This window comes from Leucopleurus acutus (genome assembly GCF_964270905.1).
Source record: "Leucopleurus acutus genome assembly, chromosome: X".
NCBI lineage: Eukaryota > Metazoa > Chordata > Mammalia > Artiodactyla > Delphinidae > Leucopleurus > Leucopleurus acutus.
Window position 1 is genome coordinate 57,499,040 of NC_139148.1, and position 15,142 is coordinate 57,514,181.

Consider the following 15,142-nt stretch of genomic DNA (forward strand, 5'->3'; position numbering starts at 1 on the left):
ATTCCTCAAGTCATAGGAATGTTGGAAAGTGCACAGGGCAGAGTAGCTGGGTCTGGGTTATTGGCATGAAACTCCTGCATGAGAGACTAAGTATGGGGGGGACTGAGCCATGCATGAGGACAGCTTCCATAGGGTGTTGGGGTTCAGGGTGGCTAGTTACAGGGCCAAGGAACATGACAGTTTCCAGATAATCAGTTCACTGTATTGAGGAATCCAAGAATCAGGTGGTAGATAGATAACATCTGGGAAGATTTTGAATGTCAGAGCATGATCCACTAGCCCTGAATGGATAGAGAAGATTCCATTCCTGGATATTAACTGAGGCAGCCACTACTACTACTACTACTACTACTACTACCACCACCACCACTGGTTAATATCAATCGAGCACTTACTTATTAAGGGCCAACCATGGTTATTTGGGTGAAGTAACTTGCCTATGGTGATTGAGGCATGAATATGGATAATGGTGTTTGAGTTCTTTTCTGAGGGGTTAGAGGCCAGGGCTAGCAAAGGAGATATGGAGAACAGAGGAACTCAGCCTCTACTGAGTCCCTCTAGATCTCAACCTCAGAAGGGAGACAGAATTCTGAGTCCTGCAGGATGGTAGCAGGGGTGGAGAAGAGGCAAGTGACAGTTAGGACTGAGCTTGTCCACACCCCACCTACCTCACATCCTGATGGCTCTGGAAATTACAGTAGGATGGCACCTGCCAGCATCATGGTACCTAGATGAGAATAGCTGAGGAAGCAGAAATAAGAGGAATAAATCCAGGGCTGACAACACTAGTGGAAACTTAGTTCCCACAGGCTTGCCGAAGGCTGGGAAATGTAAGGCATAATAAAGGCTATTGCCTAGCCCTGTTCTCCCAAACCAGGAAAACCCTCTTTTGCAGCCTTAATTTTAGGCACTATTTTTGTATATGCTCAGGGCCTGGGTCTTCAAGAAATGGACTTCATAGAGGTTCATAGGAAATGATACAACTTGAATGCAAACCAAAATAGGGAGGCCCGCCTGCTCTGCAGAGGGCATTCCTGGGGCCGACCAATGTTGACCCCACCTACCTGGACTGACAATCTCCTTCTCTTCCAGCCACTGAGTAAATGTTGGGCACCTTCACTTTGCACTCCATTGGCCCCATAAAACCCAGCAAGTCTCTAAATTTGATTCCTTCAGGATGCTCAGCTGTCCTGACTTGGGTTATCAGAATGCCAGGACTCTGAGGGCAAGCTTAGAGGATCAAAGGTGCAAGGGACTTTTACTTGGCCTCCATCTCCCCTCTAGGAGAATTTTCCCCATCTGATAGAAGCCACAGGGGATTAGTTTAGGAATTTGTCTGGGTATGAATCCTGAATTCACCATTTCCTGGATGTGGGAATGTGAGCAAATGATGTAACTATTCTGTGCCTGAATTTTCTCATCTGTAAAATGAGGCTAATACCAGTACTTACCTCATAGAAATATTATGTTGACAAATTCAGTAGACCCATGCAAAGCACTTAGGCAAACATCTGGCATGTACTAGATGCTGTAAGTGTCAGCTCTTCTGGTCAGGTGATATGGGGAATACATGTCTTATCTTGGGCCTTTGTGAAAACTACTTCTGCCCCCTCCTCATCTTAGGTAGAATGTTACTAGTTAAAGGACTGGTCACCAGCATTAATGTGCCATCTAGGAATACCATCAGCTTCCAAATAGTCCCCCTTGCACTCCAGCTACCACTCTTTTGGTGTGCTGCCTGATTGTGTCTGTGTGTGTTTGAGAAATGGGTGAAGTTGAACAACACGAATTTTTAACTTCCCATGTAGGTGGCATGTAAATGGTAATTTTTTTCTTCCCCAGGATTAAGTGGGGGACAACCATGTGTCTTTATGCTGAAAAGGGGTGCTTCTGTAGGGAGCTGCTCCATGCCTGTTGTATGCAGCATTATGGTCCCCCAAGAAGATCCCATATCCTAATCTCCAGGACTGTGATTACATGGCAAAAGAGATGTTGAAGATGTGATTAAGGTTACTACTGACTTTAAAATAGGGAGACTATCCTGGATTATCTGTGCAGGCCCAATGAAATCACCCCAATGAAAGGTCGAGACTTGAAGAACAGAGGCAGAAGAGAAAGTTAGATACAGAAAAGGAAGCAGAAGTATTTAGCCTGAAGACAGAGGGGGCCATATGTTGAAAAAATGGGGACCTCAGTCCTACAACAAGGAACTGATTTCTGCCAACAACCAGTGAGCTTGGAAGATGATCCTGAGCCCCAGATAACAACTACGTCCCTGACTGATATCTTGATTTTAGTTAAGTGAGACCCTGAGAATCCAGCCACACTATGCCAAACTTCTGACCTATAGAAACTGTAAGAGAATAAATGGAGGTTGTTTTAAGCCACTCAATTTGTAGTCATTTGTTACAGCAGCAATATAAAACTAATACAGTGTTTGTGGGCCTCACTTTGTACATGTCAAATGAGGGCAAAATACCTTGTCTTACCTACCTTATGGGTCTGTTATGAGAACAAAATGATGGACGTAAGTGTGCTCTGCAGAGTTTTAAGTTATAAAACTGTTAGGATATTCTCCAATAGGGAAAAAAATCGATCTGTTTTGAAACTATTGGATTGAAGCAATTAAGAGCTTAGAGCGCCTGACATTTCCCAGGAGAAATGCTGAGGGTTGGAGGGCTGATTCTTCTCTCCTGGAGAAGTAGTGCAGCATAGTTGAAATCAGAAAACCTAGGTACAAGTCTATTTCTTTTCTGTGTGACCTTGGGCAAGTTAGGCCATCTCTCTGAGCTTCAATAAAATGTGGGTAATCATCCCTGCTCTGCCTAGGTGATATGGCTGTATGATGCTCAACTGAAGAAATGAGTGTGAACATGTGATGGAAACAAAGTACTCAGATGGAAGGCCTATTCATCCTCCCTAGTGTGTGCCTTACTGCTGGAAGCAGATATCTTGATTCTGGTAAACTAGTCACCCAAAGAAAGTAGAGTTGAAAGACCCTTGGGGTGGTACTCTGAGCACCTGTTTTCTGCCATTGGCTTTCGTGTGTGACTTTAGGCCAAGTCCCTTCTCCTCTCTGAGTCTGTTTCTTCATTTTAAAAGTTTAGATTATAGCCAGTTGTCTTCAGCTAATGGGCATCAGAATCACCTGGAGAGATGGCAGATGGAGGATGAGCAAAATTTTCTCTTTTTTACAAGTCTCTCCTACCCCCAATAAACTATCTCCCACAAAGCCCAAATCAGAGGAGTTTTATTAAAGTATGTAGGAGTTTCACGTAAAGTATGCCTTATTCAGGATATAGGAGTTGATTTCCAAGTATGTGGTTTGAAGCAGCTGGCTCTCAAAGGAGTCTGGATGCCTTGTTATACTTTAATTAAAATACCGGCCAATTTCAAACCTGTTAACTAGTCATGCTCCTCCCAGTTCCTTGCAATTCCCATTAATGTTGCTTTGTTATGACTGATATTTCCTCCCAGAATACTCCTTCTTGTGTGAACTAAAGATACTAATCTCTGGCCAGACAAAACCCGGTAGAATTGTCCATGTTTTCATTACAATGTTGACTGTAGTAAAAGCCATAGCTGAAAATAACTGAATGTCAAAGCTGAAAAGGCCCTTTGGTTTAAAGACAGACAACTTGGGAGGGACTTGATCAGCATTACAGAGAGGCAATGACAGAGGTGAGTGTGGACTCCAAATGCTCCTGAAGGGAGCTCTTTCCAATGCTCCATGTTGCCTTTCTATTGCCTTTGATGCTCAGAGGTTTGAAAGTCAAGTAACTTTCAGTCTTATTTCCTAGGCTGGTTTCACTATTCTTTGAAGTAGAAAAACTTAATTTATATGTCATCAAAGTATAATGCCATGTACAAAGCAATGTAAGAAGCAGGCAGCTATGGACACAATCTTTGTAAACACTTCCAACATACCAGATTGGCCTTATCTGCCATTTTTGGTCTTTGCCTCACAAAGAGGTCTCCTTCCTCAACCTGCTTTGTTGGCTTAAATGCCTTACAATCAGTGCTTCTCAGACTTTAATGTGCATATCTATCTCCTGGAGACCTTATTAAAATACAAATTCTGATTCCAGATGTCTGGGATGGGGCCCAGGAATCTGCATTTCTCATAAGCTCCCAGGTAATGCTGATGCTGAGGCTGTTTATAGACCATATTTGGAGTAGCAAGACTTGCAGATGTTGTTAATCTCATTTCTAAACATCTTCTCCATTTATTGTCAACATTCCTTTACCACTGGAGGTAGTGTGGTGTATTAGAAACAGGAACGGCCCTGTAGCTTCTAGTCCTGGGTTTCTATCAATCCCTAACTGTGTGACATTGGGCAAATCATTTCTCATCTTCCTGAGCCTCAAGTTTCCTTATCTGTAGAATGGGGCTCTCACCTGTCACACAATGATGTTGTGAGGCCTGAAGGAATAACTGGGCTTGGTACAAAATAGACTGTAGATGGAGATGCCTAGGTACAAAAAGATTCTGGGCCTACATTTCCTTAGAATTGCAAAAGACAACATGAGCAGTGGATCATGCAAAATATGCTCAAAGATTGTTTCCATGACAAAACTGTAGATGGAGGCCATTAATACTAGACAGTCTGCATACTTTATTAAAAGTCACATGAATGGACCCCAGGATCTAATTCTTTTTTCTTCTGATGTTACATATGTATTTCACAAATGTGTCTTTCTAGCATCTATTAATGTCCTTGGTATCAAGTGATTATTTTCCCTATGAAAATGAAGGTTTTTCTTCATCAAAAACATCTCTTCAAGGTATCTTGCTTTTCTCTGAAATTTTTCAATGCTTCTGAAGCTTTTTCTGGGCTTGTAATGTGTCAAGGCCATTTGTCTGTAGCCACATTAAAAATAGTATAATTGATCTACATTCTCTCAAAAGCAATTTTTTCTAGTCACAGAAATACTTCTATTACTTTATTTGTTCTAGCTATTACAGAATTAAGGGACTTCTTGAAAAGGGAAGGATTCTTTCCCACAATTGCAACTTATTTTAGAAATACTCTACATGACACCACTTTATTATTCAATTTGGACGCTGAGTTTTGCCCCTCAGTGGCTGGGCAACACACTCCATCTTTTTTTAAACAAAAACTTCAATAATATTTATTATTCTAAATCATCTCTTAACTTTTGCTATCCCCACAAAAAACCCTTAATAGGGGTTTGATCCCAAGGCATCAAGTCCTGCATAAGCACCAAGACCAATTCTATTCCTCAAACCATGTATGGATGTCACCAGTCTCTTGGGGTGAAACTGCACGTGCTAGAACCTTGGTGAATTAACAGACATATACAAGGACCTTTTTTTCTTTGAAAAACAGCTAAGCCAAGGACTTGAAAACTACCAACTAAAAAATAAATCCTTCATGTCACAAGGTAAAAGTAAATGATCCGTTTTAAGACGGATTATCAAATGGGCATTCTGAAGGTGAGGAGAAAACATAACTCAGAAATCTCTTTCAGCCCAGTTTTTATTCCCCTGTAAACTGGACCTTCATCCCCTCCTTACCCTCAAATACTTGCCTTTTAACATTTTGTTAAGTATGCCAGCTCCAGTAATATGGCTTTTATATGGCAAAGGGAAAACAACATGGGGTGCAGAGTCATAGAGAGCTGGATTAGAATAACAATTCTGTTATTTACTTTCTGTGTGAACTTGAGCCAGTTAATTTTAGCCTGCTGGGTCATAAATCCTTTATCTGTAGAATGAGGAGGATAGCATCCACTTGCATGATTATTGTAGAGACTAAATTATATAATGTATATGAAGCATCTAGCACTTAGTAGGTGCTTAATAAATGTTAACACTGTCAGCTCAACATTTACAGTTCATCCATTGACAGTTTCTCCTACCTGTTGGCCGAGGTATGCAGATAGTTTCCTACAATTGACACGCTTCAATTATCACCCCCTTCCCATAGCCTCTTCTGAATGCCTATCCATCCATCAAGCCTAAGCCAAGCCATTCTCATTCCACAGAAGCTTTTGCTCTTTAAATCAGAGAACAAAGGGTAGGTGCTGAGGTTCATTCTTTGGGTATAGCCCAGGGCAGGGGTAGAGCCAGCCAGGCACTGCTCCTTGGCTTCCAGTCGGACTGGTGATCCCAACTCTTTAGGCCAGGCTTTTGATCTGTGTCCCAGGAAACATAGCAATCTCACAGCCACATTTCTGGGACACATATTCTACTGGAATTGTGGTGGCTTTCTCTGGTTCTCAATAATCTCTCAATATTTGTAGTGGTGACTGTGGAATTTCCCCCCAAGGAAACCAGAGTGAAATCATGTCTCTAATATCTTCAAAGGTACTGAGGCCCCATTGGCCACTGCTTCTGTGGCTAAAATCTGCACACCTGCTTTGTTTAGTTAGTCATCTAATGGGACAGAGCAGAGAGGCCACAGCTCAGACTGGGGCTCAATGAGTACTTCCTGAGTGAGGCCATTAGGCCTCACAGAGATTCCCTTTTAGGGAGAGCAGCAGGTAGAATGGTGCCCACTTGGCTTACTTTATCCTGGTTTCTTAGCAACTTGGCCTTTGAGACTGGGTAGAGCTGAGAGTTCAATATGGCCACCTGGGTACATCGTCATTAAGAATGTTATCAAATTGCTATTCAATTACTTCCACAAAGGCTCTCAGTGTGTTTAGCTTACATGTTACTAACTCATCAATAAGCCATATTTAGAATTCAATCTTGAAAGTAGCTATTGCCTTTCAGTAACACTGTTCCCAAGGCATCTCAGAGTTGGTTTGGGCATGGGTGCATTCTCTTTCTCATCTCCCTCTCTCTTACCCTCTCTCTCGCCTCCCCTCTCCCCATGTCTATGCTTCTTTCTCAGTACTATAGTCAGTGCACTAGTGGGGCCTGGCTAGAAGAGTCCAATAGGAAAGTCCTTTCTCTCACACTGGACCACATTATAATTACACAGACCCTAAAGACAGGCTATCTTAAAGCCCACCCTAAAGCCAAGGCACCTGTGTGGAAACAAGCGATGACACTTTCTCCAGCAGCTTCTCTTCAACAAACAGGAATCAGAAATGTCTACTCGTCAGATTTCTGACTCACTACACTGTGTTTTAATTCCTTTCCAATGATTGAAATAGCAAATGAGGAAGACCAGGAGCTCATGTCTGGAAGTTCCATATGGTGGCAAATATGTGTGGCTCAAGAAAGAGGGTAAAAGCCAGATCCTCAAAATGATGGCCATTAAAGCGACCAATCATAAGCCCCCTTGCTAGATAAGCATGGTGTAATGGAAAGAACCTTGTGTAGGTGCCCAGGGATGTGGTATCTTGTTTACACATGGCTGCTAACTTGCTCTGCCTCAGTTTCCCCAATGGTAAACTAAGGAGTTAGACTAAATAATTCTGAAAGGCCTTTCTAATCAAATATTTTATAGGTCATAAAAAGAGTCTTTTATCTCAAATGCTGTGGTTCTTAACCTTTATTGTGTCACAGGCCCAATCTGAAATTCACTAGAATGTTATGGACCATTTCCTCAGAAAAGGCATATTGAAAAGGCATACCATTTCAGAGGCTTTATGAAGTTCCTGAATCCATAGATAATGGGTTAAGAACTGTTTCTTTCAAGTGATAAAACAGCTTATCTGCAGAAGGCAGACATGAAGCAACAGTGACAACTGCCTGGCCTCAATCATCTTAACAATTCTCCCCAGCATTTGACCCAAAAATGGAACTCCTGCAGAACAAACACAGTCTGCCTTTTTTAAAAGAACTGTCTTCAGCTTTTGTTTCTTTCTTGATTGCTTGGAAAGGAAGCTGTCAGGAGAAAACAGGAGGAAGAATAATTCAAACAGACCTAGGCTTTGACATGTAAAACATGCTTTGCAGATTTGTCTTAAGCAGCTGTATGCAAAAGCAGGAAGGCCACCTTCCTGAGTCCACTTGGAGGGATTGTGGGGGCATCACTCATTCTGTCTGGTCCCATAAGAGCAGACACATTCTTGGCAATATATTACAGTGCCAAAGCTCCAAACTGGCACCAGGGTCCATATCCTCAGTAAGAGATATTAAGATTCTCTAAAGTTCAGCAAACATTCCTACTCCCCTACTTCCAAGGTAAGCAATGGCCCCAACTCAAGTAACTTCTAGTTCAGGGTAAGACTTCTGAGATCAATCTTTAGCCCCAAATCTTTCAGAGCTAGATGGCCTTTTGAGGAGGCAGGAAGTTCAGAGAGGAGTTGAAAACTGAGCTCCTCTCTTCGACTTGGGACGGTGGATAGCTGGGTTTCTGCAGTCTGCCTTGAGGGAGTTCAGCCATTCACAGTCTTATAGGAGCTCAAGATAGACCTTCTGAGGGAATGAAGACAGAATACAAAGGAGAAATAAACTTGTATCTAGGATGTGTGTCCCTTATTTTATAGCATCCCAGAGCCTGAAGGTGCAGGGCCAGGAAAGATCTGCTCTTCAGCACACAAGGGTTTGAAGAAGACTCTTCTAGAACCTGGAAAGTGTCCCCTGAGGCCAAGGTTTTTGAAACCTGAAAGGGAAAGAAGAGAGTAAGGAATTAGCTAGGACTGGTTAAACACTTAACAGCCACTGAGCAGTAGGCCCTCTCTTGGTAGGTAGCTAATCTTCTGAGCAATAGCGGCTGGGTAGAAAAAGGCCCTTATAACTCAGATCCCATGAAACTGTCCTAATACGGTGCTAAAATCAGGGCTGGAAACTGTGTGCCTTAAGCCTGAACTCTAATCCCCAAAAAGTCCACAGGAGATACAGATGCCTGATACCTCTGAGATTACTCACCTTGCTGAATGGCCACTGCCTTTATGGCCCTACAATAACTCCAAACTTCCTTCTACTGAGACTTCACCTTCATGAGAGCTGATAAGAAAACTCTTATCTACCCATAGACCTCTGAGGACTGGCAGTGATATGAAGAAAAGGAAGGCTGAGGAGTACATGGAAAGCTCTGCTCCAGATACCTGGATCTGATTTATGTGTGTATTGGTTCATGTCATGCCAGCAATCTGATTGTCAATCAGAACTCCTAGTAGAGAAAGAAATTTCCATGATCTCCATGGTTCTGGTGATCTTAGTAAGTTACTTATCCCCTTTGAACCTCAGTTCCTTTATTTGTTGAGTGAAAATACATATTAACTTCCCTATTTCTGGCATTTGATATGGACTAAATGATATAATGGACGTGAAAATGCTTTGCATTAGACAAATATAAAGAACTAAGGATGAAGGTTCAAGGGGTAAGACTGAAATTGTGATTTGATCTGAAGGAATGAAGTTCCCCTACAAATACTAAGGTAGACTCTTGGGACCTGCTATAATATCAAATGAGAGGTTACTGATATTCTTATAGACCCAAAGGATGTCGTAGTTAAAAGGTTCCAAACATTTCATCTTACATGTTGGGAAATTGAGGCCCAGAGAAGGAAATGTAATTGCCCAAAATGTCACAATTTAGGATTCCTAATGACCTTGATTCAAAGGCAATTTGTAAAACTATACTGTAGTTTGGCTGAGCAAGAAAGAAATGAAACTTAAAAACACAGAGAACCTCAGAATTAAAAGGCAGTAAGTTTAAGGGTCATGTAATTACAGGGTAGTGAACTGAGGCATGGAGGTGAATTCCCACCCTCTGGACCCACATGGCACTCCAGTCCTCAAAAACTCAGATCTCATAAAGAAGGTATATGTGTAACAAGGTTTTGTAATCAGGGATGGATACTACATACCTGAGGCCTCAACTCTCATCTCCAGGAAGTCTGCCTTGAGAACTGTGGGTAAAGGAAGAAAGACATTTCACTAAGACTCTAGAAATCAGAACTGGAAAGGAAAGCAAGTGGATGGGTGACCCTTCCAGGATGGTGGCAATTAGGCCATTTGAAAAATGAGGAAGTGATTCCATCCAGATGTTTCAAAACATCTCACTCCATGCTTATAGGTTGGCATACCTCTCTGCCAGATTTAGAGAGCCCAGTATCCCAGACACAAAGACATCTTTCAGGTGCCAGCACAATCCTTCGAGTGCCATACTATGGGAGGCAAGGGAAGACCAGAGGAATTGGCCAAAGACCAAAGACTACATTCTGTGATTATCTCCAGTGGGAAAAAGGCAAAGATGGAAGGCAAGTGCCTTGTGAAACATGAATCTTTCTTTGCCTTGAAGACCAAACCAGCCTCTTGATGTGCTTAGATTGGTCCTAAAGTAGACTTGTCTGGGGATGGTTGGAGGCAAGAGACAATCCTGGAGAATCAAGGTCCATATAATTTGGCCAGAAAATCCCAGACAACAGCTTGTCCCAGGGCTATATCCTGAACATTGTTTTTCTCTTCTCTCTTAAGTCTATTAATACCTACTCCCTGAGTGATCTTATTCCCATCCATGATTTCAATTCCCATCAAATACTGAGACCACCCCCAAAAGGTTACTATTCACATTGTAGTATATGTGAATGCCCCTATAAATTTGTACAGTGGCTGTACTTAACAGTTCTACCTCTAAACCTACGTAGATCCAGCCCCAATTACTAGTCTAAGTTGCAGTTACCCACTGGACATCTCTATCTGGATGTCCCACAGAGTCTTCATACAAACTGTGTCCAAAATTGAGCAGAGAAACTTTCCCACAAAACCTATTCCTCCATGATTAATTATTGTTACCATCTACCTAACTGCCCAAGTTAGACTTTCTTCTCTCTTAATCTTTCTCCAATGCTCCATGTTTGAAAAGTCAGTAAGGTCTTACTGAGTCTACCTCAAATCTGTCCTTTCATTCCATTCCTATTGACAATGCCATACATCAGGACCTCATCAACTCTTGCCAGGATGATTAGCCTCCTAACTGGTCTCCCTGCCTCCAGGTTTTACTGTCCCAACTATCTTCCTCATTAACAGCAGAATGTGTGTGTGTGTGTTTTTTTAAAATAACTCAGGCAGCTTAGAATATGCATTGTCATGCTGAAAAGTTTTCCATGACACCCCATGGACTACAGAATAAAGACCAAACTCCTTAGTATGTCATATAAGGCGTTTACAATCTGGCCCCAATCCATCTTCTTGGCCTCAACTCTAGCTAAGCTTCCTTCTTCTCACCCCCACATTCTAGCCAAAGTGGAACACTAATCACTTTGTGAACCTGCCTTGCATAAGCTATTCTGCCTTACTGAAATGTCTTCCCCTCCCTTCTCTTCTTGATGAGCCACTTCTCATTTTATTTCAAGTTTTTAATTTTTTTTAATTGTTGTATTGTAGAAGGGAGATGAATGAGAAGTGAGGTCATTCAAATGTCAGGTTACATAGAGTCAGGTGTACAAACTGGAAGCAAAAAGGGGCAGAGAAAAGGTTAAACAGATCATTTTCATTAGAGATGAGATGGGATTGACTGGCTAGTCTAAGAATCTTGACCAGTAGCCATCATGTAGGTGCACTGATGCAAGTGGTGGTTACAAAACTGGGGCCTAGACAGAAGGGGTGCTTTCCTTATATGGATGCTGAGTGGGAGGAACCTGTGGGTACCTAGGAAGGTGGCTTATTACATATTGGAGGACTGGTGTACCCACCTTGGCCTTACCCACAATCCTGCCAAGATGGAATCTGGGAATAAGGAACAGGATTAAATTTAGGTTCCAGAGGCCTGGACATAGGATTGGTTAGGTTGTCCTCCAGCCTGAAGTGCCTGCTTTGACCACAGTGCCCTATGTTGCAGTTGGTCCAAGACCTCCCTGAGCACTAAATGACAAAGCCCAGGTAGTGGTTACCAGTCTTTCCACACTTTCAACACCAGGTTGGCTACAGTTTCCCTATTAAAAGTCAGGCTGACTTAAAGATTCTGTTGGACTTTGTTCATGCCTAGTACGTATCCCTCTCAATGCCTTGGTTCCCTGTCCAAAGCTACAGATCAATCCCTCACATTTTCAGTGTATTCTATCCATCTTTAAAGCCCCATCTCAGATATCACTTCCTCTAAAAAGCTTTCCTTTAGATATGCCTAGTTCATTCTGTTAATTCTAGTTTGCTTCATTCTATTTCCCTGGTATTTATTTCTCATATGGTTTATCCTAGGGAAGTTGGAAGGACCACCAGGAAGTAGGAAGTAGTCCTGCTCATAGGCAGATACTTTATTAAGAATATAAAGTATTCTCTCTCTTTCTGTTTTTCTTTTTATCCCTCAAGCCTATCTGATTAAGCCTGCTTTAAAAATGTCCTAGGTGAAAACTTTATCTTCATTCTATCAGTAAGAGAAATCTGGGGCTTTGACCTCACTTTCATTTGTTATGGTAGAATAAATGGTAAATTATTGTCTAAGGAGAATTTGGCCTAGTCTATAGTTCCTTGTGGCTGACTGCCAAGCAGAACTAGGGTGACCTGCTGTTCAGAATCATGTCCTGGTGAGTCGGGTCCCACAGTTTTAACTAGATGATGTCAAACCTATCCCAGCTCCAGCGCTGGTAAAGGCACATTGTTCTGCTTTTAACTGAATACCTGGAAGAGTTACACTCCTGTCACCCATCAGGAAGCACAATTTTGAACTCTCTGATAAGCAACATTGAATAAACTCACAGAAGAGTGCCTGAAGGCCAAGCAATCATTTCTCCAGGTGTTTTAGTCTAAAGGGTGCCAAATGATAGGCTTTGGAGAGACAACAGATACAGAGATAGACAAAGAAAGAGAGACATGGAGAGAGACAGAAAAAGAGTCAAAGAGATAGGGAAACAGAGACATAAGTAGAAAAACACAAGGAGAGACATAAAGAGACTGAGAATTACAGAGACAGAGAAACAGTGTGCGAGAGACAAATGGACAAGAGTGACAAAGGCAGAGAGACATACAGTTATAGAGACAAAGACAGAGACACAGGGAGACAGAGAGACAGTGTTGGGGGAGAGAAAGGAACAAACACAGACAGAGAGAAAGAGACAGAGCTACAGAGAAACAAAAATACAATGTTAAGAGAGCAAATGACATGCTCATGACACATTTATTAAAAAGTTATTTGGTTTCATTTCTGTCACCTGCATCTCTTACCTTCCTGTTTTCCGGGAAGCTATTTCAAAGAACCTGGTCCTGGAAGCCACCCTGCAAAGAGAAGCCAACCAAGTCCCATGAGTTGCTCTGGAATATGTGTGGGAACCAATGGCCAATGGAAAGGAAAAGAAAATATGAACCAGATAGGCCACCAATGCCAGGCTCTGCCTTAGCTTGCAAAGGATCTGGGTCTGAGGAAAAACCCAAGTATCAGAATGTGAAATGGCTCAGAGACCATAGGCACCCCCAAGGCTATGGCTGATACTCTTTGCTTCCCCTTGGCTCAGAATGATCTAAGTATGTTGCCCATTCAGATTACTCTTGGGAGAAATAAGTGAAACAAGTTCTTGGTTTCAGAGTATAATTTTTGACATTTTGCAAATACACTTAGCTAATTAGTCCAAACAGTAGAGGCTCTGTTTTTCTTATTTCCTCAATTTTGCAATTATGGAAAACAAAAGACACAAGAAAAAGGAACACTAGGAGGCAGGATACTGAGAGGGGTCCCAGGCACTGGCTGAGGAGAGGCCTGCCAGGCTAGTTTTGTGGCCAAGAAAAGCTGGTCCCTGAGAGTTGCTGTGGCCCCACCTTAGCTGCTCTATCCCTGATTCCTTGGCTTACAGGCCAGACTCAGGAAGGCTGGTTGGATAATAGCTCTGCTACTACCCTGTAAGAGGCTTTCTGGAGAATCTGAGTCATTCTGGAAGATTTTTAAAAATCATACCTTCTCTTAAAAAAAAAAAAGCTTCAAAGCACACGTAAAATGACCAAATCTGTTCATTAAATTACTTTTAAAACCAGTAGTAATAATAAGAAAAAAAATTTACAGAGGCAAAGAAGCATAAAAGCAGCCGGTAATCTTATCACCCTAGAGAGATCAGGGAGACTAAGAAAAATGGGTCTCCTATCGGGTACCAAGATTTAAACACCTCACCTTTAGGAAAAATCTCCCAGCTTTAAGTGTTGAGTAGAACACTCCAAACAGAGCTGGTCTGTGACAGTCCCCTACACTATGAAGTGAACGATACCCTGGAGTTGTGCATTGTACACCCTTCACAACCATAATGGTGATCCTGAAAGCATTCTTAGTGGTCTAAGGTGGACTTTAGGTCAAGGTTGAAAAACAACTCTACTTACACAGACGATGGGATTTCCCCTGCATTGCCAGTCACTATATCTGGCTTTGGTTCGGGTTTCTGGGTAGTAGTTGCCCGGCAGGGAGGATCTGGAGGCCTCACTGGGGGTCGGATGATGGTTGGCTTTTCTCCTGGAGGCCGAACTGTGCTGAAACTGTCAGAGTCTCCTGGAAAAGAGAACAACAAGAACTTGGACAGTGAGCCAAATGGAACACCACTCCTCAGCAGGTACCCAATATTGCAGCTATCATGGCCACCTCCCTTGGTCCCCATTTCTTTTTGGTAACTAACAACTCTGGATTAAAAAATATATTCTTCCAGAAGCTGTCCCTTCAGAAAGTCTATGTTTGGACCTCAGCTCTGGAGCTTCACATTTGTGTGACCTAGGGTATGTCACATCAATTTGCTCAGTCTCAGTTTCCTCAACCATATAATCAAGACTAAAAATATATTATCTTACAGAGACATTGAGAGGATTTACTTGGGTAGTAATATGTTTAGTACTGTCACTGGCACATAGCAGGTGCTTAGTCAATGTTTGATGATAAATTTGTTACATTCATCATCACCAAAAATGAGTCTATTTTCACTTAAGCCTTGACTATTGTGGCAGTCTCCTAACTCACCTTTCTGCCTCTATGTCTCTAGTTTCCAGGTCACTCAGTACAAAATAAATACACATAATTTTTTAATAAAATGATTCTGGCAGGAATATAGTGAAACATATGCATGCACACACTGCTGGGGGTACTGTACACTGGGCTTATTCTAACTAGATAGCCATCAATAATTCTGGAACAGAGTATCATCCACCAGAGGGCAGACAGCAGAAGCAAGAAGAACTACAGTCCTGCAGACTGTGGAACAAAAAACACATTCACAGAAAGATGGACAAGATGAAAAGGCAGAGGGCTATATACCAGATGAAGGACCAAGATTAAACCCCAGAAAAACAACTAAACTAAGTGGAGATAGGCAA

General features: G+C 42.1%; 1 protein-coding gene across 1 annotated transcript in view; it reads right to left on the reverse strand.

The window, feature by feature from the left end:
- Window positions 1–9,743: 9,743 nt before the first annotated feature.
- OPHN1 (oligophrenin 1) overlaps window positions 9,744–15,142 on the reverse strand; it is a gene marked incomplete at its 3' end in the record, with an annotated part of 592,087 nt that continues 586,688 nt past the window's right edge. Inside the window, exons 22-24 of the mRNA XM_082864786.1 lie at window positions 14,165–14,330; window positions 13,028–13,078; window positions 9,744–9,777 (exon numbers count right to left, since the gene is read on the reverse strand). Of these exons, the coding sequence (XP_082720912.1) occupies window positions 9,744–9,777; window positions 13,028–13,078; window positions 14,165–14,330 (251 nt within the window). The remainder of the gene's footprint in view (window positions 9,778–13,027; window positions 13,079–14,164; window positions 14,331–15,142) is intronic.